At 40.0% G+C, this 24,419-nt stretch overlaps 1 protein-coding gene across 2 annotated transcripts in view; it reads left to right on the top strand.

Annotated features, from left to right (window-relative positions):
* The window catches only part of ripor2 (RHO family interacting cell polarization regulator 2), a 79,253-nt gene that overhangs the window by 28,846 nt on the left and 25,988 nt on the right, over positions 1-24,419 (top strand). For both annotated transcript variants that reach the window (XM_084738444.1, XM_084738443.1), the window contains exons 2-4: positions 16,683-16,803; positions 23,112-23,267; positions 23,658-23,736. In XM_084738444.1, coding sequence (XP_084594570.1) covers positions 16,683-16,803; positions 23,112-23,267; positions 23,658-23,736 — 356 coding nt within the window. The remainder of the gene's footprint in view (positions 1-16,682; positions 16,804-23,111; positions 23,268-23,657; positions 23,737-24,419) is intronic.

Genomic DNA, 24,419 nt, shown 5'->3' with positions numbered 1-24,419 from the left:
CTGATCTGTAGCATCGTCCACAGAGACAGAGTGGCTTGTTCTCTCCATCAGTTTCTGAATCGTCCTGTCTCTGACACTTTTCTCCCACTTTGTGTCTCTACTATCACTAGTAGTGTGTCTTTTTTTTTTGTTTTTTTTTCGTTTTTGCTGTTAAATTTTCTCAAACTTGAATTGCTTGAACTCTTGAAGACACAGTTCACCCCAAAATCACATATGTTTCCTCTTACCTGTAGTGCTACTTATCCATCCATTGTGTGTGTGTTAGTTGCAGAGTTTTTGGAGATATGGTGCTCAAAGCACCTAAAACATATATTTGAAATTGATCTGCATGATAAATCAATTAGTTGTCAACTATTAAATTAATAATTTTATTGGCCTGTTTTCATTTTATGATTTATTGCAGTAAACGTATTAGATTTCTTCTTTAAATGGGAATATTTTCTGGTTTTGTTACTCTTCTGTGACAGTAAACTGGATATTTTTTTGGTTGTGGACAAAACAAGACATTTTAGGATGTCATTTTGGGCTTAAGGAAATCCTGATCGACTTCATAGACCAAACAATGAACCAATTAATCAAGCTAATGCTCGACAAATTAATAGTCGGTTGCGGCGTTAATTTGAAACTCAACGGCAATGTCTCTTTCCAGAAATCATGACCTGTTACTCAAGAAAATCCACAAGTCTCGTTGTGAACAGTTTCATGTAGGAACTATTTTCTGTCTACCGAAATATCCCTGCCCACTGTAAAACCACACAGAGGGAAGTGTGCATCTACTGAAAAGAAAGCAGTTCCTTCATGAAACTGCTCACGACAAGTTATGAGGATTTTCTTGAGTAACCAGGTCATGATTACTGAAAAGAGACATTGCTGTTTTTCATCTCATGGATTGGATCTAGACTACACGCCAAAGGAAAAATATGTATTTTTTATTTTCGTGTGAACTGTCCCTTTAAGTTGCGACTGTGGTCTTGTCTGTGTGCGACTTTGTTGTACAGTATTCAGTGTTAAATTTCCAGATTAATATTTCACAAGTGCCCATGGTACAGAGCTTCAAAATGCACGTCGTATCTCCTCAGTGGCCGGCTCCCTGCTGTGTCTTTACCCCAAACAGCAGGATAATCTCCACAGTTAGTTGAAATATTTAACTGTGAAACTACAGTTTAGGGAGAGGAGGAACAATTGTCCCCTCCGGTGTATTTTTCTGCTAGGGAGAGCTCATTTCAGGAACATGGAGATGCCTCTTTTTTTCTGTCATTTTTTCCTCCTTTTTGCTGCAGCCTTTTTCTCCTGTAGTGCGTCTTTTTGTTAAGCTGCTCGGTAAATTGATATTCCGTTGTTAACATTATGGTAATGGCTTAGTCAAAGCTGCAGGAGGAATGAGTGGGACAGAAATTCACCATGACTTTGGTTTGTAAATGACACCCACAGTGTTTGATGCATTGTGTATGCATTTATGACACGCTTTCACTCACCACCAGCAATATGAAGCACATGGACCATGGATGTAGGCCAAAGTGTGTTGATTTGGCTGCTGTCATAGAATAATTGTATACAATTGAAGCATATATTGCTGTTTTTTTAATTCAAAGATGCCCATTAGTGTAGTTTATCCTACATTTTGTGCCATTTAAACCATTTGAATCACTAAAATATAAAGCTGTGTCTTTATTTCTTAAAATCGTGGCTCATGGTTTACTTGGTTATGTTATTATACAGCTGTGTCCTGAAGCCAAAAGTCATGCCACCTTCCAGTTATGAATTGTGACAATATCTGGCTGGTTTCCCGTAGTCGGCTAATTCACACATAGCGGTACAAGACTCTGAGCTTGTATTATCACAGTAGCAGCTATCGGTGAAAAGAATGTTTTCTTACGCTGCTAAAAATAACAAATGGAGCTGAAATAACCGGCAAAATCCTGTTTGTATGGTGACTGCATTCCAGCGCTGCAGCATAGGTGGTCACATTCAATCAGAGTCACACATAATGGACAAATCAAAGAAGTAGAGCAAGTGAGAAACTGGTTCTCAGGCTGGCACACATGCAAGGGGGAAAGTAACATGTCAGTCAGATGTATCAGAGAAATATGCACGGCACACAGTGCAGGGAGAAACGGTGGGGGGGGGGGGTAAGAGGACATTCTTTCAGTCTTTGAGAGAAAGTCCACACTGAAATACTTCAACAGTTAAAAATAGCTTTTGGCGAGCTTTGATGCATTTCAAAGCTCATTTTTGGTTTGTTGGTGTAATTATCCCTAATACTGTACTATACATAGACATGCACTCATGCATCTACTGTACATAATCATCCACTCCATATGTGTCCATTCAATAGTTATTTTATTTGCACTACTTATATTGTTTACGACATACAGAATACTTGACTTGTATATAGTTTTATTTATGTTATTGGCCATTTTTACTTCTCATATATACACTGTCTTTATGTATTTATAGATAGACCTACTCTAGACCTTTATTTGTTTAGCTTTGTTGTTCTGTTCCTGTGTGTACGTATGTGTAAGGATACAATGCAACATATGACAAATATTTCATTGCAGCTGGAAGGCATTTGTTGAAGGAAAATGTGCTGATATTGTCACTCATCTGCATGTCTAACAAACAGCTGAAAAGAACAAGTGAGAAGTTAAACCTCTGGAGGTCAGCAAAAACATGATTTTCAGGATAGATATATGTTGGACAATATTAAAAACAGTATGGATATTGCTTGGATTTTACTGAATGTTATTGATACCGACACTGATACTGCTTCGAGATACTTACTGATACCACTCACCATAAGTTGGTGCAAAAAATAAGACATGACATGAAAATATGTGAAAAGATTAAACTGTTATTTTATTATTACCATTTTGAAGAAGTAACAAGTTCAGTTGCATAGCATTTGACTGCATTTTCATCACAGTTAGTAAAGTGAGGTTACACTTTTGAATGTTTATCCAGGATCTTATTGATATTTATTTAATTGCTGACCAGTGAAGAATCAGTACTAGTTTATTGCTGGTTCTCGATACCCGTCCCTAATTAAAAATGTAGGGGAATCAGAGATGCCATCATTCCCTCTCCTTCCTTATACAACCTGTTGCCATTACACACAGTGCAGTTTAACTGCAGCCCACTCAGCTGGAGATTCAGTTGTTATTGTAGTATAAAAATGCAACGTTCACAAGCTGCACGCTGTGTTACGCTATCACTGCTTACATGGGAAACAAACTGTTATACAGGTTTTCAAATATAGACTGAAATCTGAACACCAGTCCAGTTGACTGACAGGCTGTTTAATATGACTGGTTAATGTTTTTTTTTATTGCTCTATTGTTTGTTTCTAATCCCTGTGAGGCAGTATTGATACTGAGTGGATCATCCTGGTGACACGGTGGCTGTGCAGCAGTATCAGAGGTGCCGGTGATGATGTTGTCATGGCACTACTGCACTCGGCTGCAGCGTTTAATGACTTTGTTGTCAGTATGTGGACACTCAAGCCGGCAAGAGACATGTCACGTGCTTTTAACTTAAGTCCCCGTCTCTCTGCAGCTTTACTGTACCGTCTAATAATGTATTAGATGTCATAAAAAAAGTAATCTTTGAGTGCATTAATCTGGATTGTGCATTTACTGGTGTGGTTTACAGTTCTCACAAGTGATTACACGCTGCTCTCTACTGCTGAAATGTCAGCAGCAGCTGCTTGAATGTATCTTCAGTGCAGACACGCTTCAGTTAATCTGATCACTTGTACATTTAAATGCCACTCCATATCTCGCCCTTAATTTCTCCTGCATGCTCTGCCCCACGAGGACGCTGATGACCTATAATTTAAATTATAGTGGCTATAATCGCAACGTAACCATATCTGGGGCAATTTGAACAAACTTACACACACTGATTTGGTTTTAAAGAGCAATAGGTGCATTTGAACACTGGTTCTTGTTAAATATGGAGGTTCAAAAGAAGAATGCTAATTACGTGTACTGACGAGGTGACACATAAATGAAACAGGATTGGATCAGGCCAACAAAAATAAATCTGCCCTCTAAAACTCATATCTGAAAATGACATGTCAGATTTCATGTTTGCGTGTGTGTATCTCTGCAGTGCGTTGGCAACATTTCTGACCTGTCTCGACTTTCATGTGATGGAGCTGGCACTGGCCTCCTTTCACTCACAGACACACACTCACATAGACACACAGCACAACGTGTTCGATTCCCACACTCTGGCACTCACACAACAGTCACGTCCCCTGTAACTACATCAGCTGACTCTGGTTAATATTATTTATAGTGTAGAGAGTCTAGACCAGTTTTCATGTTGACCTGATAAAAGCTTTGGTTGTTTTTCAGTAAATCATTCGCCATGGGAGGATGTCTGACATCAGAGGAGTCTTATTTGGGTCAGGATTTCAGGCAACATGATTATTGCCGGTCAGAAAAGGTCCTGATACACAGGGAGAAGCATAATTGAACAAAAAAATGATGCTTTCAAACTGTAATTTGGGATAATGTGCTTGTTTTCTTCCTGGCCGAGAGTTAGATGAAAAAACTGATACCACTCTCATGTCTGTACAGTAAATGAATCTACTGCTAGCTTAGTACCAGTACTGGAAACAAAAAGGGCTTAAACATGAGATACACTGTCTTGATTACTGAACGTTAGAGTTTCTGGTAATCGAAAATCAGAAGTCAAAACAGAGTTTGAGAAAATGCAAATGCAATGGAAAAAGGACTGAAAAAGTGGAAAATTGAAGCAGACGAGGTCAGAGAAAAGTTTCACAAATATAAACTTCTGCTCTTATAAAGTCATGTGTGTTTACTAGGGCTGTCAGTTCATTAGAATTTTTAATTGCATGAGTGTCTGTAGTTAATCGCGATTAATTGCACATTTTTTATTTGTTCAAAATGTACCTTAAAGGGATACTTTTCAAGTGCTTATTTCAAGTTTATTTCTTTACTAAAATACTGTCCGCTGAGGAGAAAATTCCTCACCTTTATTCAGCTCAGTCTGTATAATGATGAAACGATGCACGGCGGCAGGATCGTTTACATCAGTGTCACTCTGGCAGTTTACATCAGTGAACTGTGAGAACTGTCAATGCATTTGATTTGGTAAGACTATTTTATGATCAATCTAGGCTCATTAAGTCTGTCTTTGTTTGCTTTATGTGACACCATAGCTGCTGTCAAATGTTTTTTTAGGCTTTGTTGTTGTTAGAGGTGGCCTGCTGTACTTCTGTACTGTAAATCCTGTTGAAATGCACAAATTGAATTGCATGAAGCGAATTTAGTTATTGTGCTGTTGGCTGCAAATCAGTTTAACAGCTGTCGGAGGGAGGGGGAGAGGAATGGGGAGTGAATTTTGTCCATATTTACAGCACCCTTTCCCATCAATCTTCTCTTCCATGTTTTCGACGAATACATCAAAGCATTCCGTAATCCATTTTTGGTTTTCTCTTCTCATCTTCAAACATAGACCCGTGCTATAGTCTTCTCTTCTTGTTCTTGAATTGTTCGGTTTCACGCAATCAGACTCGTGAAATGTGTGGTCTGTGACTCTGTCTTTGCCGTGTGTCACGTTGTCGTTTGTGACAAACGTTTGCGTTCCTTCGGGAATTTTCCTCCATTGTGGCCATTAACAATGACTATTACAAAGTGCCATTGTTCACATCGGCAGAGATGACTATTGACGGAGCTATTGATTCTTTTTGTACCTGAGATGTCATCGCTGCATACGTGCATCACACAGGACGTGATGAAGTTTCTGTGCTGCCCATTGTTTCTCTTGTGTGTTTTGTCTGTTTGATGGGACTGCTGGAGTCACAAGCTGGTGACTCTTCGTCTTTAGTCAGAGTGCAAGAATGTTATTTATCACCCTACAGGTGACGGAGGAGAGATGACTACAGCCATAACACGGTCTCTATTCTCAGGTTCAAAGCTTCGGTGGATTCCTGACTGTCATCAGCTCAGCTAATTTACATCTTCCTCTGTGTGTGTGGACATGTGGATGTGTTTTGAAACCAGAAGGAGACTAGTTTGCACCTACGAGGTCAGAGGTTAGGTGATTGAGGTGGTTGTTTTTCTGGGTTTGATTTGACCTGCTCACATGAACCTGATCGTATGTATATTTTGCCTTTGTGTTTCAAGCAAAAATGAGCAAAAACCCTTAAACCTGCCATAACTGACTATTTGCCCACTTTTGGCCAAACAAGCTGTAAACAAGGCACCTGACCAATCATCATTGAAGTTAATACGGCATTTGGAACAGTTTTTGTGTCCACCTGATGAGTGTAAATCCAATATTCACTCTGCTTTTAGCTCTGTTTTGGTCTCCACCATCGGCAGTTTATAAAAGTGGATGGCCCCCAGGTGGCTGGCTGCAGTATAGGTGATAAACCCCACCCCCTCCATGTAAGCATATGGAACATGGGTGAAACTAAAACATCAAAGTATTCATCAAATAAATGTATCATGTTAGGTAGGTCCTATGACACCAATGTTTGTTCAAGTGTGATTTTTTTCTCATTAGTTCAGTTTCAATTAGTGATTTGATGCTATAATTAGTGGGTTTCATGTACGCGACTTTTCATGCGATTAAGTCGGCCGGGCGTGTGACTAAGACCTCCATACAGCGGCTCCAACTCTGATCATTAATGCACAGACTCTGGCTCCAAATGATTTCACCAGTGCAAGATGGCAGCACTCACATCTGGGATGTTTTGGTTTAGTTTTTGTACAGTAGAAGAAAGTGGAGACACTTCATCCATATTTATGTTCCAGTCACTAACTGCGTAGGTTTGGTGCTGAGCAGGTCACATACAGTGGATTTCTCGAGCGTTATCCCTGAAAACCGTTGGCTAAAAAAGCACTGCACCAAAACGCTGAGCTGAAAGATGCTAAAAAGCTTTGTAGAGTTGAGGGGGACTGCAGTGTTGGGTGATACAGCAGCACATTTCATATTTTCAGTATGTCATTTGATCCTCTTTTATAGAAGCTTTAATTTCCAGCACCTCACATACATTTGCCAGGTTTGATTCGTTTTGAGAAATGAGCCATCTCAGAGAACTGAGCTGACTGTTCTGTGAACCATCCGTGTTGTTAAAGGTGTTTCATCGCCACCTCACAGGGTGATATTGGCATGTTTCTCCTTAGCACTGTCATCCAAAAAACACTCCCCTCCCTTTTCTTTTCTCTCCTTTTAGGACCTTTGAGAAGCCTTTTAGTGAAGATGAATGAGCACTTATTCCTCAGGAGAAACTCGCACTTCTCCTCAACACTGAGGATAATGATGCTCTCTTTTTCCTGGAGTCATTTTGCCTTGTTAAAGAAGCTATAAATGGCAAAATCCTGGATTCAGTTAAGAAGCAATATCATGAACTTTCTGCTGTATGCTACTGTAGAAACACATTTGCATGTGCACCGCTCTGGTGTCACCTTTCATAAACATAACAGTGCTTGTGATTATGCGCCTGTGTGTGTTCTGCAGGCAGATTTGTCAGTGTCACCTACTTTACCTGCAGGGGATTTGGGATTTAAAAACATGATCTTTACAGAATGGTCAACAGGTTAATGGGACGTGTGATGAAAGCAGGATTAAAACATGCTGAAAGTTAATCTTATGCACTTTATGTATGCATAGAATTATGTAGAAAGTCTATAAGAGTTGACATTTCAGGATGTCTTACTGCAAGTCTTAAATCTTTGAGAGAATGTTTAAAGGGACAGTTTGGATTATTTAATGGGTTGTATGAGGTACTTATCGATAGTCACTGTATTAGCCGCAGTAGATGCCACGCCCCCTGTTAGGAAAAGTGGAGAGGAGTAATAGGAACAGCTGAGCAATGAACTGCTGTGGACAGTAGACTATTAGACTATTTTCACTGCTTTACTTTGCCATCAAACAGCCTTTTCTGATAGGAAACAGCCATCATAGAAGCCAAACTCCATAGACAAAATTGGTCATTTTACTGTGCAGAACACAGCAGTTACTGCCTCAATCTGTTAGATGTTTGCATCATTGTGTGACTTCTGTATTTTAAAGGATAGTTTGAATTCACCAAAGTCGCACAATAACTAACAAACTGACCAATCGAGGCAGCAGTCAGCCAATAGCTCCTGGTAAAATGACTGATATTGGCTATAGAGTTTGGTTGGTTTGGAGAAAGAGATATTTGGCTTGTTTAACAATGGTTTCCTGTCAGAAAAGGCTGACTGGCGGTAAAGTAAAGTAGGGAAAATATCCTAAACACAGCATACACTTAAACTGATATTCATAATTTTAGGTGGGCCTTTTTACCTTTTGCAGACCCTGTTGACAGGAGTTTATTGCTCAGAGCTCCTCTCTGCTTCTCCAAACTGCTGTAGCTAATGTACTGACTATTGATCAGTACATCATACAGCCCCTCATCAAACATCCTAACTATCTCTGTAATGGAGCTTGTAGTTTAATATGAGCATGCCAAGTAAACCAAAGTGAAGCTACTTTCCTTTCCTTTCCTTTCGACTGTGGTTGAGTCATTTGAGAAGTTCATAACAAGCCGATGTGCTTCAGTAAATCTAAATCAAACTCTGTCAGGTTTCTCACCTTTTGTTTTTGAATTTAGGATAACAGGAAAACAAAAGGACAGAGAGATACAGTCTTGTGTGTTTTGGCTCGGGGATGGCAGCCTGCAGCCAGTTTTAGCCCAGTTTGGAGCTGCACCAGCAGTTCCCCTCCTTACTGAACCAGTTCACACAAACATGGACTCAGTGTAGCACCGGGGATAACTGAGCAGCTTTCAGGCACGCGCTCACAACCTGCAGGGTGTGTTTGAACATGTCAGTCCATTTCCAGTCATATGTAGACAGAATATCATCACTATAATCTCCTGGATTTGCTCTGTTTCAACAGAGCTGTTTGTAGCTCGTAACCAAACTGCTGCATCTTTTTTTATACACTTTCTCCTGTCAAACCTCTCATCATCTCCTGCTGCTTTATTCTTCAATTTCTATCTATTTTTATCTTCACTTCCTGCCACATTAAATACAAAGAAGTAAAATTAGAAAAGAAGGCACAATGAAAAGCAGTTTAAGGACACATTTGATGAAGTTGTGGACACATTTAAAGCAACATCTGTAAAAGATCTGAATATAAAAAAACGCTTTTTTCCAAATGAAGGACTGGTGCTTGTAAAGCCTCGGCCCTGTAGCACGAGGGCGTGTGTCCTACTTCTTGGCAGTTGGCTCATAACCGTTGTTTTACGTAACACACTTCATCCCATTTTGTCTGCTGTTGCCATGGTGAAGCTAATTTATACAGGCATTAAGAATTAGGCTCCTGTTGTTAACATGCACGGTGCGCTGACGCCGGGCTTTGCACATGAATACACACCCGTGCACACTCGGAAATGAGCACACGCACAGCCTCGGAGGATTATTCAGGAGTTAAATGTGTGTGTTTATGTGTGTGCAGCTGTTTGTGAGTTTGGGTGAGAATCCTGTATAAAAGCAGAGATTGAAGTGGGCACAATGAGTAAAGTGCGAGTGTGTTTTGTGCAGCAGATGAGAAGCTCAGATTGACTGATGTGATTATTAGTGTGAAGAATTTAGAAATGCAGCCATGTTTGTTTATGTGCAGTGACTATTGAATGTATTAGAGACATAATACAGATATTGAGCTGCAGTCTATTTTGTCTATCTGCAGCAAACTTCGTGACAGAGGAAAAGTTCTTACTGATGAAAGGAATCAGTGAGAAGTTAAGGCTTTTTCCTGGATTCACGTCTTCAGTTTAATTCATGGAAAGAGAGAGGGCTTTTCAATCAATAAAAATTTGTATGAAAAAGTGACAACAGAAAGTTGAGGGACGAGAGTGGGAAGCAGAACAAGCAACAGAAATGAAGGAAGAAGAAAGTGAGTCATGCTGCCATTGCAGAGAAGACGGGAGGTGACCTTGGTGGAGAAAATGTTTGGAAAAATCAATTGAGATGTCTGAATCACCTGAATTCAAACCCCCCAAACATGAATAGAGGACTCAAAAGATGATATAAACAGTTCGGTGGCTGAAAAAAAAAGAGTCAAGTTTAGTCAGACAGCTCACGTTTGAAATGTTTATTACAGCAGCAGAACATCGTTAGGGTTTGGCGTTGAGGCTCAGACCTCTTCATTCCCTGCAGATTATGTTTACACAGAGATATCGGGGAGTGAAGACCAAATATCTCCCCACCAGAGCCTGCAGGTGGATGCTGCGGTGGTGGTGGTGGGGCTGAAGTAGTGGGCAAACACTGATGCAGCAGTGCGCTGGAGGGAGAGATGGGTGTTTTTTGAAGCTTAACTTAACTGCCAATTTGGTGTTTGGAGATGATTGTGAAGAGTGAAGCATGTCACGTATGTACGCATAGCGGTGCAGTGCCTGAAGTAGCTCGCAGGCGTTGCTCCATTTGTGTTAAGGTACTGCTGTGTGTCAAGTGTTTTCACAGAAGACTCGACAGACTGCGATGACCTACGTCACAAAGCCCTTAACACAGCCAATCTCGGAAAATTTCCATAGAACAAAGGGAAAAAGTCAGTTTTGTTAATCAGCCTGCTGTTTCTTTATTCTTTTAGTTCTATTAACATATTTGTGAAATAGTGATTCAAACAATGATGATGACTAAACCCTTGTACTGAGCCAACTTCCCCTCAAACTGTGACATTACATCCATCATGAACATTCATGCAAACTTGACTTTTAGTTGACTACATTGAAAGGGATAGATTCCATCCAATAATTACTATTATAATAATAATAGAAATAAATAAAGAAAGAAATTTATTTGGTGATGATTAGCTTGGACTGATGCTATTTTAGCAATAATGAAAAAAATATATATATAAAAGCATAATATGTAGTTATAATGGAGCACTCTGGTGTGTGTGAAGGTCTGTATGGTTATACTGTAGCAGCCTGGTTAGGTTTTCAGGTGATTTGATGAAGTTAAACACAGTGAGGAGTAGTAGTTATCAATGTATCATGTCTCTTTTTACTGATATGTGCTAAGGTTGGGCTGATGGATGATCACAATGGCTGACAGTCATCAGTCACTGAGCCCTCTACTGTTGTAACACTGTGATTTAAAAGCCTGCTTTTGACATGTGGGATAAAAAATAAAAACAAGTTGTTGCTGCTGTTCATTGCTTTACATCTCCACGTACGTATTTATTATTTTCTTTTTCAACACAACGATTTCATTTTCTTTTGCAAATTTTTTTGACATTTGGTTAAAATTTGCAATACTTTTGAAATTAAAAACAGCTCGACTACCTCCATCAGTCATGTGGCCTTTGCCTTGCAAGTCTGTCGAGAGGTTACTGTGTCTTCCTAGTCGACTCCTCTGGCTGGTGTTGATCTCTTTTAGCTCAGAACGATGCGTCCTTCCATTCTTCCTTTCCTCCCTCCCGTCCTACCTTCAGATGCTTGCTCATCCCTCATTCACTTATCCAGTCTGTTCCTCACCCCCCAGCACTCAGAACACACACACACACACACACACTTGGTTCAGACTAATGCATTAATGCACATGGACCTTGGAGAGCTAACAACAAATTGTGATTACATCACCTGCTCTTTCATTCCAGTCCCTCTTCACTAACCTATGTGTGTGTGTGTGTGTGTGTGTGTGTATGTGTGTGTGTCTCCTTGCCGCAGCTCAGCATACTGATCAATCTAGTGCTCACATATTCCACAAAGAAGCACACTCACACACCTCGTCGAGGGCATTTAAGGCTGTTAGCGTGAGAGCGCCAGAGAAGAAAGACCAGTGAATGGACTGACTGGCAGCTGTATTCATCATGGGTATACGACTGGCACCAAACCAGAACACACTGCGAGCTGGCATTGTTGTTCTCATCCTGAAAGCCTCTTTAGACGAGATGAGCGGTGACACTAAGAGGTGCAGAGGAAAGGTTTTTATGATTCAGTGGTTGAACTCCACTCTTTGTGTGTGTGTGTGTGTGTGTGTGTGTGTGTGTGTGTGTGTGTGTGTGTGTGTGTGTGTGCGTGTGCCCGTGTGTGTGAGTGTGTGTGTGTCTTTATACATGGGGAACATTGATTCAAATGAGTCGGTTTTGTGCCGAGGCTGGGAAAGGTTTTGGGAAAATCCAGAAGCCTGGACTTGAGTGTGAACATTTAGCATATCACTCATGCCAAAATGTCCACTGCAAAAACACACCAAGAGAGTCAAAACAGGATATATGTTCTATACTTTTAAAGCTGCAGGAGGCACCATTATTTCATGATTAAAATAAGTAATTTAGACCATTGTTGGTCACTATAATGAAAATAATCATTAGTTAGAGCTATAGATTAAGTTTTTGTCGATAAAATAGTTAAGAATATCGATCACAATTTCCCAGAGCCTGATATGGTGCCTTCACATGTCTTGTTTCGTCCAACTATCAGTCGAAAACCTAAGTATATTCAGTTTATTGTCATATATAACAAAGAAAAATAGCAAAATTGTGATTCTGCAAATGGAGAATGTTTGATAGTTTTGCTTGAAAAATGACTTCTGATTTGCAAGAAACAAACATGATGTTAAAATGTAGGTAATGGCGCCCGTACTGAGGGAGAGAAGAGACAAGATGATTATCTTTTTATAAAGTGCCACATTTATCCAGCAGTGGGTGGGCGAGACCCTGATAATGAATGTAGGACAAACACTGACTTAATTTCATACAGTCTCCTTCCAGTCAGCATTAAATCTTAGTGTATTTCTGAAGTAAATATGAAGCTTTTTCCCTGGTTTAATTGTGCGAGTGCCGTTCTACTTCTACATGTGTTCTCTCATGACAGTAAGTCATACTCCGTCTTATTCCCTGAGGTCCTCATCATGAGCGGAGCTACCTGCTTGTACCATTTGGGAACATCAGGATGTTGAAGGGACTTGAAACTGAGCAGATTATACCATCTGGTATGATTGTGTATAGCTTTTAGCTTTCAAGTGTCCATGTCTTCGTCATTATCTTGCTTCGTCTAGATCTACAGGAAATCTTCGGGAAATGGTTGTAGCGCAGGGAACAGTGTCCAGCCTGTTCTGTGACTACCCCATTAGGTAACAAAATGTACCATCATCCACCTCCCACTGCTCTTGTTTTAGGAGAGTGAGTCAGAAAGTCAGAGAGGCAAACATGGCGAAGTAGAAAACTGCTGCTGCGCATCCAGAGACCAAAATGGACCAAAATGCTTCAGAGCATTAAGGCAGATTGCAGCTCTCCTGTCAGGTCTTCTGCCTGCCGCTGACTGTGGCAAGGCAATAGTGTATTACTGAATTCCTTTCAGCAGAATTATATCATGATGGTATTATATAAAATGTATCTGGTTGTTCAATTGAATGATTCTGAGTTGTTACTAAAAACTAACAAAATTAGCGATACACGGTTTGTTCAAGGTGCTTTTAAAGAACTTCAAAGCTTCCACACTCACTTGTCTCATCTTTACACACAAGGGTTCATCATTGCGAGCAACAGGTGCCACATTGCGTGTAATAATGTGATCCTTTGTTTACATAAAAATGATTTGTGCATCTTTAAAACTATTGTAACAGTGATTTCATCCATATTGTGTGGTGGTAGCTGTGATTAGCCATTAATTTATAACTAAATCCAAAGAATCTTATGTAATTTTCATTTGTAAACCCCCAGTCTGTAGGACAAAACAAGATGTATTTTTAACTGTTTTTGGCTACATCTAACCGATCAACCAGACCATGCTGTTTCAAGCCAAGACGTCCACCCATCCACTGGTCCTGATGATTCATTTACTGAGTCACAGCCATCAGAGTCCTCAGTGTAAAAGTGAGCTAGCTGCTATTTATAGCCTTGAACAGTATCAGTCTCACCGGCCTATTGTCCCCCCCCCTCCACAAAACAAGGCTCTAGTCTTTCCTCAGGCCCCGTGCCGGGTCTTTGTCTGTCACAGCACAGACCAGAGGAGGGGGTATCAGGTTGCTCAATCGCTTGTAGCACTGAGGTGTCTGTGGATGGTCGGGTGTGTGTGTGTGTGTGTCCGTGTGTGAGTGTGTACATGCTTGTATATGTATGATGAAACTAGTCCGGCCCTGCCTCCCCCCCCACACACACACACAGAGACCTCAGTCTGTCCTCCAGAGACAGAAAGATAGATGGATCAGTGGAAAAACAAAACCAGAGCACGAACAAACACAGGGCCCCACAAACAGACTGACACACACACACACACACACACACACACACACACACACAAACAGTCAACAAAAAAATGTGTTTTGCTTGTCACTTCATTTGGCAAAGTTGTTTAACTGGTAGCACTGCGGGACGGTTTATCTTGTTTTCTGTGAGGAAGAGAAGCAGACAGACACTGAGGAGAGCTGAATACTGAGGCTGATTCCTCTGCTTGTTAGTGGAGTTTAATTTGATTTGACAAATCTGTCTCCGTCCCCCAGGCATTTCTCTCTGTTCGCCATACTTTTCCTTCAGCTCAGCTGCGGAGCGATACAGATTAAAAAGACAGAAATGACACTTCCACTTCCTTGCTACAGTGTTTACAGTCATCACACTATTAACACTGAGGTCAGCATGTTGGTCAGTAGAGCAAAAGTTTCTCTCTGTTCAGGATTTCTGTCTGTGTTTGACTCATGCATTTGAATTCAGAAGCTCTGCTGGATTTGATGTGCATGTGTTTAGACTGAAAACCTGCTGGTGTGGCTGCAGACTAAGGGTCTTTTCACATTAGGTACTTAGGTGCTTTGTAACGTGCCTTATTGTGATTGCCCCCCTTCTCCTCTCCCCCCACCATCAGCGTTCACATCAGTAATGTTGTTCTGTACCCGAGGGCATTTGCATCGTCACCTGCACAACATTTGTTGTTGTTGCTGAAGTGTAGAAAAGCCTGTCAGCATAGCGTGCACTTCCTTTTTCACACCAGATGCAAAACATACTCAAGCTCACATGTGTACAGCACACATGTTCACAGTAATCAGTCAAACTGGACTTTGGGGTCAAGTCTCCTCTGATCCAGTCCAGGTAAAGCTTTTTTAAGTGTATACTGTTAACAATGTACAATAATAATTTATACTAATATTTAGAGCTGCAACTTACTGAAATTGTCTCATTAAATGACGTCAGAAAGACATTCAGCAGCAAATTCTCATATTTTGGAGCTGAAATAAGAGAACATGAAAATAGGCGTTTTTGCTTGATAATCAGCTTAAACAATTAGGGGTGCACCAATTTATTGTCTGAACATCAGCCTTGTTGACTGCAATAAAAGAAAATAAAGATAACATTTACCCTTGGCAGTGGTTGATGTTTGTTGTGTCGCATCAATTTCAAACAACCACATTTTTCATAATGAATATTTGTTTGTTTCCCAAGCACAAACGAAGAATAAATACCAACTAAAACAAAATAAACATCTACAGATTGTATTTATCAGCCCAGAATTTCACAGTCGGTACATCATCAAAATTGTTGCCCAATAAAATTCTGTCAGTGAACTAATTGATTAATTAATTCATTGTTTTGACTCCACTAGCATTTAGTGTACTCTTTTTTTGCAGTTTGTATGCAAGAAAAAAATAATCTTTTACATTTTACTCTGAATCCCACTGTAAATTAAACTTTTTGTAGTATGGATTTTAATATGTCAACTCAATGACTCTGATGGGAAAAAAAAGCAGAATTGAATAGGGGTCATACGTGGCAGATAGCTGACCTGAGGTCAGTGTTGGACCCTTCACTGCAGCAGATTGATACATGCATCTCTACTTTGTCTGTCATTAAGCACTTTTCACTGAACTGCCCTTTAAATGTAAATGCCAACCTGCTGCTGCTGTTATCGCCATGATCTGGACAAAATCTCAAAATGCTTGTTGAAGCTTTGCTTCAGTTATCTCAGTGGATTTTTTTCCCCTGGGCACTTCATCTCTGCTACATCATTATCTGACGGCCATACGTGAACTTTTTACTGTCTATTTTCAGCTCGTTCCCCACGTGAGTCATTCCACATCTCCAGCTTGAAAAAGGTCTGAAGGTCTGAAGACTTGACAGGCTGCAGCTACTAAATATAGACACGGTGATAAAAGATGTCTTAACTATAGGAGAGGCTGATTAGATAACTCAGACATTGGAAGGTCTGGGTAGCTTTTCCTGGAATTTATCACTCAGAATTAGATTTCTAGACGGCAGAAGAGAGCTTTAAAGCTGCTGCAGATCTGTGGTCAAATCCTCAAGTCTGTGGTGACCTCTGCTTGGGCTTTTAAACACCTGTCAGTCTGATGAATTGCGCTTTAACTTTTAGTTCAAGTAGGGAAAAATGCAAGGAAAGTGAAAGGAGTTGTGTTTTGTGACACCTGCCTGAGGACGGAAACGTGAAACAGTAACAGTTTAGGTATGTTTGCAGTTGACTGGTGGTGACAGGTAGGCCAGAGGAGTCAAGACATGTTAGCACAGGCTCTGAATGCTGCTCGTCCACATCGCACAAGGCAAGCTTCACCAACAGAGCCTGTGTTGTTCTGAAAGCTCCCTGCACTACAGTTAACCTCTCTGTTGAAACAGTTTGGGTGTTAATTGAGTTCAAAAGATGCTGTTGTTGCACCCATGATGTAATACTGCTGCTGAATCCTTCACTTGTTGTCCACATGTAATGTAATGGATCTGTACTTGTGTCTTTTCTCCAGGTGTGTCGTCCCGCGTCCCGGAGATCATGGCGGCTGGCACCCACTCCCCCGGAGGACCCAATGGTATAATCCGGAGTCAGTCCTTCGCCGGCTTCAGCACACTACAGGAGCGACGCTCTCGGTGAGCAGAAATCATTTACTGTTAATGTGTGGTCAGCCGACGTTATTCATTTCTGAAATGGCAATTGAGGTCATGGTGCGATTGAACGAGTTTATTCTAAAACAAAGCGGCAAATTGATTTTCCACAGCCGAGACTGAAGTATCACATGCTCAGAAATGGTATTGATCTGGAGGTGATGCTTTTTAAAAAATATGTTATTGGTTACTATTTTAGTACTATGTCAGCATTTACTTGGGGTCAAGAAAAGGATACTTAACAGTAGATCAAGCGTTACTGTGTGCTTCATCATATGGTATTAGTAAAGGGGGATTCCACCAATTTAGACAGATGAAAATCAAGTCAGAAGAGAGATCCTCAAAAAATTACTGGATCCTACATTCCCTATGATGCACCCACACCCCCACTATATAATCAGACTTTTGTGAAGCCCAATCCAAGATAAGCCTGATGAAATCATTAGGGTTATTTTCTCAGACATTATTTAACAGACTTTAGAGGCAGGGTTGTGCTCCTTGTGACAAGCACACTGATCTTCATGTATAAAATTGGTAGACTGTCCCTTCAAAAGAAATAATCCAATAGCCTTCATCACAATCTGTTTAATGTTAAATATAGTACAAGGAATTTTAACTGCTTATGAAATGGTGTCAATTTTAGACTGTTGCCTCTATATGACCCCCCATAATCAAATGACACGAGCCGATTGGCTGTTTCTATGTAAGTTATTCTTGATGTCGGATACCGGGTCAAATTCTCCTTAAAATCAGATGAAATGATTTACAGCATGCAAGCCAGAAGAGCCTGTGTTTACATTTTCCCAAGCAAAGTTACAGTGTGCAGAAAGTTTGCCAGTTAAAAAGAAGCAGGAGAAGATTTGTCCTCAGATAATTTTATTTTTGGTGTTACACTTTGTGGCATTATGGTGGAAACACTACAGCTGTTGTCCACAAGAACTTCCAAAATCAGCACAATAAGAAAGTTCCTTGTAGCTGCTTTAACTTACACATAGTTTAAACAGTTTCTAGTGCACTTCTTATCAGTTTGTTGAAATCAGTTTAGTTTAGTCTTTCAGTTTAAACACAGTATTTCTGCACAGGGTTTGGTCAGCTTCATTTGAAAACCTCAAAGCCCCAGTGTTTCATGCATTGTATTAAATAAGAACAACAGCTGCTCTTTTCATGAAATCAGCTGACCTGTAGGGCAAAGAATAGTGACACAAAACCCTCTTTTTTTAGACAAATCTTCAGATGTCCTCAGATGATGTGTAAAATGTTGTGATATAAAAGTAGTTATCTTAGTAACTTCGCTGCCAATCATAATACCGATCATAATACCTGGTGAATCATTGTAAAATCAGTGATTTTTGTTGGAGAAATGTTTTTGGAAAAGAAAAAAAAAAAAAAAGAAGACTGATGTTCAAGCGACAGGATTTTTTTGCTGCCTTCAAATGGAACTTGTGAGCTTGTTATTAAGGCGTGGGAAGTTGTGTATGTGATATGCTTGGCGTTTGAGTGATTACGTCATAAGAACGCAGCTCCTAGGCAACGGCATCATGATCGCCAAAACAGCTGACGTCTAGAAGCCACCGAGGCTAACAGTTTAGCAAGCTAATGAATAGTTAACACAATACAGGAAATTTAAAAGCATTATGACCATCCACTACCATCCACACATCAGAACTTCTGAACTCTTAAAATTTCAACCAGCAGAGGTTGTGACTAGTATGAGAAGTGACCATTCATATGGACTCTTCTTGTGAACATGGTAAACATGACCCCATTTGAAGGCAGCATTTAAGAAAAGAGCAACAACTAATTTCTTGAAACTATTCTTAAATATTTGCACAATATTTTGCCTTTGAAATTAAAATATGTATCTGAGTCTGGGCCCTAAATACCCCTGTAGGTAGGGAACAGCCCTAACTTCCTCATAGTGTTGGCATCAGCATGACTTTAAAATTTGTGAAGAAGCCTTTTTTTTTTTATAAAATGTCCCATTCAGAAACCCATCTCTGTAACTAGACCTAGATTAAAAACATCACTCACAGAGACAGAAGGAATTTACTGACTCAATAATCCGACCGTCATGACGTTCAGCGAGTTGCAGCAAGTCTCAAGCTCCGGTAAAGGAGCTGAATTCTCAAGGGATGATCAGCACTTTATTGCTTAACCACTCAGTTTCCTGATTTTTTTTTTTTTCATTCATAGCCAGAAGTTAGAGATTGATAAGAGTTTTATCTGTGTCCCTGCCTCTCTGACTCATCTGTGACAGCTCTCACTCGCTCCATCATCACAAGACAAAGCCCTCTCACATCCTAGAAATATCTTATACGATCTTTAGACTTTCAGCTGTCGACGCCTGGTCCTCTTCAGCAGCCCTCGTCCTGCTGAGAAAACCTGTTTGAAGACGATTCCCCCTCTTTTCTCCCTGCCCACATAGTGAATGGGGTAATTGGTTGGAAGGACTCGGGTGTGTAGGCGACTGACAGCAAGTTACCATTCTGATAATGATCGAGGTGGAAAGGGACAGAGATGCGGCTTCTCAGGCCACTGATGTGTGATAGTGTATGTCTGTGTTACTGAGCGAGGGCTGTCTGTGTGTGTACCCATGTGCATGTTTTGTGTGCATTTACGCATGCATGCATCCTGCAGACCGTGCAGTTTGTTTGCAAGGCTGCAACTCCATAATTATAAGTCAGTATGGAATTGTGTTTGCATCTATGCATATGTGTGTTTCTGTGCGTTTTCCTGCCAAGAGACCCTTCTACACTACAGCTTGCGTGACCCCAAGGCTACGCGGCGCTCTCATTCAGCGGTGCCCTACATTTGTGGCGGCTTAGCTCAACTTGTGCTGCGTTCGCTGGCACACGGCAAGATGTGGCGTGGTCCAACTTGTCGAGCGCTGGAATTGGTTGTCGCCATGTCCCTGAGATGACTCTGGGATCGTTTCGTTAAGTCTGGGGAAATGTCATTTGTCAGCTAAATCTGTAATGGTTTTAGAAGCTGAAATGTGCATGAGCGGGTGAGATGAGAGTGACTTAAAATAGGTTGAAGTAAGGGGAGACAGATTTGTGAAGTAGCTATGTTGTAGAGGAAAAACTGACTTTTTTCCCCATTTCAAAATAGATAATAGTCTTAGACATGGTGCTGAAACCATTAATACCATTAATGAAGTTCTCAATCAATAATTTTGATACACTGATTCATTTTTACTGATTTATCAAGCAAAAATGTCAAACATTTGCTGATTTTAGCTTCTTAAATATTATGATTGGCTGCTTTTCTCTGTTTTCTATGATAATAAATTGAGAAGTTTTGGGTTTTATGCTTTTGTTCAGACAAAACAAGCTATCAAAAGATTTTACCTTGTGATCGGAGATATTGTGATGGCCATTTTCTCGTTTTTTTTGACAGATAGTTTAATCTAAAAACAACAGACAGATGAATTAATTTTGGAAATAATTATTAGTTGCAGCCCTGCTTGGACATTAAACACCAGGATACAGAGAAATTATCTGTGTGTGGGTACATCAGGTTTGCACATTTGTAGAGCTGCAACAACTAATTAGTGAACTGACACATAATTAGTTAGTCTGCAGAGATTTAAAGCTGTGGTAAGCAATTCATTTTTGGTGTCAGTGGAAATAGTTCTATATTAACCTTTAACCCCAATGTAATTCAAGTGGTCTGATAGAAAACTAGACTCCTCCTCCTCCTCTTGCTTCTGTTTTTAGGCTTTAGAAAATCTGGTGATTGTAGTCCAATCACAAATTGGTAAGATAGTTGAGTCTCAATCCTAAAATGAAATCAAATCAAACAATAAGTCTCAAGTTTTCGAATTCAAGTCCCGAGTCAAGATGGCCAAGTCCTAAACTTTTGAGTTTCAAGTAGTCAACAAGTCATAATGCACTCTTCACCAAATGTATTTCCATGTTAACAACAGAGCATTGACACACTGTTCTTTGTGCAACTTCAAATGTCGAACAAAGTTGGAAGTTGCGTTTCTGGCTGTAATTTCTGACCTGCACATTTTGCGTGCATGCATTCATTTTTATGTTGACCACTGCGTAGTTTTTGCACACGCTTCCTAACATTTAAATGTTCTTCATGGTTCTCTCCAGCAACTTGCTGTCAGATTGTATCTTGGGAATTAAGTGTTGACTTGCTGTGAATGAATAGCATTAACATGAACTGATTCAGGACATGAAGGGAATGGATTCATTTTTAAATAAAACAGTTTTTAATCTTTTGGCTCGGGGTAAGGTATCCAGTGTTTTCAGGTCCAAGTGAAATCACAAGTCATTGGTGTTTAAAGTCCAGTTTGTGCTCCAAGTCTTTTTTGATTTTGTCAAGTCAAGTCTAAAGTCTTTCTCTTGCACTTTAATACATACTATATTTTATAAAATTTAAAAGAGCCTGTGTTGCTGGCTTCCGTCTTTGTGTCAGTCACAGTGATGTTGGTCAACTGTTGGAGGACTGTGGGGAAGAGAGTGAAGAACGCTTGAATGTCATTGATTGCCGGCAGTGTGATTGCACCTCGGTGTGCGTGTTTGTAAGTTCACTCCAGCAGAAGATAAATGGCAGCCTTGCACTGGTCAAACACAGAAAGTGGTGGGGTGGGAAGCACATGTTTGCAGATATGTGCGCATACTGTGTGATTTAGCACAGCCCTGTGATTGATGAAGAGGTTCACCGCTCAGATTACGCTGCAAGCTTGTGTGTGCGCGCGTTTGACAGGTTTTTGGTGACGGTATTTGAGTAATATTTGGGTTAAATGTGTCAGTCCTGTGCGACTGAGTTATCTCAGTGTGCACAGACACGATGAGCCCTCTCAGTCAGACAGATGAGATGAATTCATGCTGAAACCGGCCCAAGGGCATGTTCAGGATGCTGTAAAATAACACAGAACATTCATCGAAAACTACATTATTACAAGTAGCTGCAGGCCTTGTTATCTGAAATACTCTGGAAGTCCCTCGCTAAATATTTAATATGAGATGTAATATTGTATCTCTGTCAATTACTGTGAACCAGGGACACCCCCCTCAGATGAAACTGAGAAAATGCAACCTCCCCAATTCAATTTGAGGTGCAATAATTAAATTTTAGACCTACAGTTTCCGTAATTTGGGGGTTTGGGGAGATGTAAACAGGAACTTTGCTGTTGCCATGGAGTCAGTTCGTTAGCTGTGGGCTCCAACATGAGCGCCTTTTATCTGCTTGTATTTGTTCACATTTTGACAAACTATACACTATTAAAAGTTTGCTGAGTTAGCAATTAGAAGTTTCTGTTTGCAGTCTACACATGGATATACAGGCAAGTTTCACTGGATTACTTTGAAACTGAAGAAAACTTAAAAATTGGATGATTCTCAGTCAAGTTCTGCAGATATAAAGAGTAACGATGTAACAGTGTGTTGAATATCATGATATCGCAAAAGACAAAGGCCTTGATACAGAGGTATGACGACATCTATCGAGATGTTACATGGGCAATTATTATTATTTTATTGTATAAAATGACTGACTTCTACTGATGCATTGTTTTTGTTTTGCAATTGTATGAACATAATTTAAACATTCATTGCCCAAGACAATTCATGCCCATTTTTGCATAGGCTTAGGTCATGGCTGGCTTATTGAATTTTATTTAAGTGGGAAATAGAAGCACTGTAATTCAAAAGATAAAATGAATTTTATGTGAACAAAATTGCTGCACATATCAGATTAATTATTTAATAAAGGTCTTTTCGCCAAGTTGTCATTTTCTTTGTTATCGTAGCTTGAGTTTCTGGTATTTTTATGTTCGTATGTTATAATGATAAAGTTTTTGGCCGTGAAGTTTGGGTGATGTAAACAGTCAGTATAATGTTACCATGGAGTTTAGCTGTGAGCGCCACCATAAGCCCGTTCTTATTTGCCTGTGTTGTCTGTTCACATTTGGCACATTGACACCATTGAAATTATGCCGTTTTAGCTATTAGAAGTTTGTGTTTGCAGTGTAACTGAGTGTACTGACAACTTTCACTGGGCTGCACTATGCAGAGATGTGGATGTTTATCTGGAGTTTGGAAAGTGTAAATCAAAATATACTTCCCGTCTTTAGTCAGTAGATGTTTAGATGAAGATGGTCTTCCTTTATCCTGCTTTTGCTATAAAGCATTGTGAATCACAATGTATTTTTCGATTTTGAAAACGATTTTCAGCATCATTGCACAGAAGAAAAGACATGAAAAAGAAAATTCCTGCACACAGGGGACCCTCTACAACACTTACTAATGCGTTTGTGTGTTTCTCCGTGTGTGTAGGTGTAACTCCTTCATGGGGAACTCGGCAGTACAGAAGAAGCCTCAGTCGAAGCCAAAGAAGCCCCACCTGTCAGGACACAAGGGAGGCAGCAGCTCCAGAGAGCCGCAGCCCAAAAGACTGGAGGAGGTTTACACTGCGCTCAAACAAGGCTTGGAGTGAGTAACCCATATAAACTTACACTGTGTGTACATACACTTCAATCCGTCAAGCGATGACAAATGTCTTCCTCTGCTACACAAAATCAAATGTTCCAGAGTAATTATTTATTTTTAAGTTAATGTCACATCTGTGGTTTCACTCCATAAATGTTAGTAATCTGTGCCTTTAATGTGTACATTCACAGCCTGTTTTCAGCTGCATATATTTACATAACTGCACAAATGTTTATACGCTGATGTGTTTACAGAATATTGCTGTCATTATATAGGCTACATATGTTCTTGTGATTTGCATGCATTGCTGAATTCACCTTCACATTTATTTATAACATTTAATCTTTTTGAATTCGTGTAAAATCTCAGTGTTTTTCCCCTTTCCTCCCATAGTGAGTATCTTGAAGTTCATCAAACAGAGTTGGACAAACTTATGTCTCTCATGAAGGACATGAAGAGGAACTCTCGCCTGGTGAGAAGCAACACCGCAGTTTATATCCAAGCAGCAGTTAGTCCTGCCTCGCCCACATCTTACAGACATTTTAGGAAATATTTGCTTCCTTGCCAAGAGTTAGATGACAAAATTCACTCTTGTGTCTGAACTGTAAATATTAAGTTACAGCCAGGAGACTTAGCTTTAGCGTAGTATAAAGACTGGAAACAAGCTGACTCTGTTTCAAGGTAATAAAATCTGACTTCTAGCACATCTAAAGTTCACAAACTCATTCATAAATACAAAAACTTTAGAAATACTGGTAGGAAGATGTTTTCACTTTTGAACAGAACGAAGTGTCCCATCTGCTGGCTCTAATTAAATATTTAGCGTAGGTGCATGAGAGCAGTATGGATCTTTTCATCTTAGTCTCAGCAAGAAAAGAAATTAGCATATTTCCCAAAATGTCAACGTATTCCTTTAAAGAAAAGTTACAGATGCAAACAGTTAACAACTTTTCCTCAAAAGCACTGCCCAGCTTGTTCACACTCCCAGTGTATCAAATGCAGCTTGGTCAGTGCCCCTATGCTTCAAGCACATGCTGTGTTACATATGTACACCTACTTTTTAAAATCCAAGTCGTGATCTTTTCTTAAGCCAAGTAGTTCTGTTGTGTAATCCTAACAAAGTAGTTTTTATGCCTTTACTTTGGAAGTCTCAGC

This window comes from Lutjanus erythropterus, chromosome 16 (assembly GCF_056507025.1).
Source record: "Lutjanus erythropterus isolate fLutEry1 chromosome 16, fLutEry1.hap2, whole genome shotgun sequence".
In the NCBI taxonomy this organism is placed as follows: Eukaryota; Metazoa; Chordata; class Actinopteri; order Lutjaniformes; family Lutjanidae; genus Lutjanus; species Lutjanus erythropterus.
Note: the sequence above shows the minus strand (reverse complement) of the source record. Positions and strands in the feature narration are given on the sequence as shown.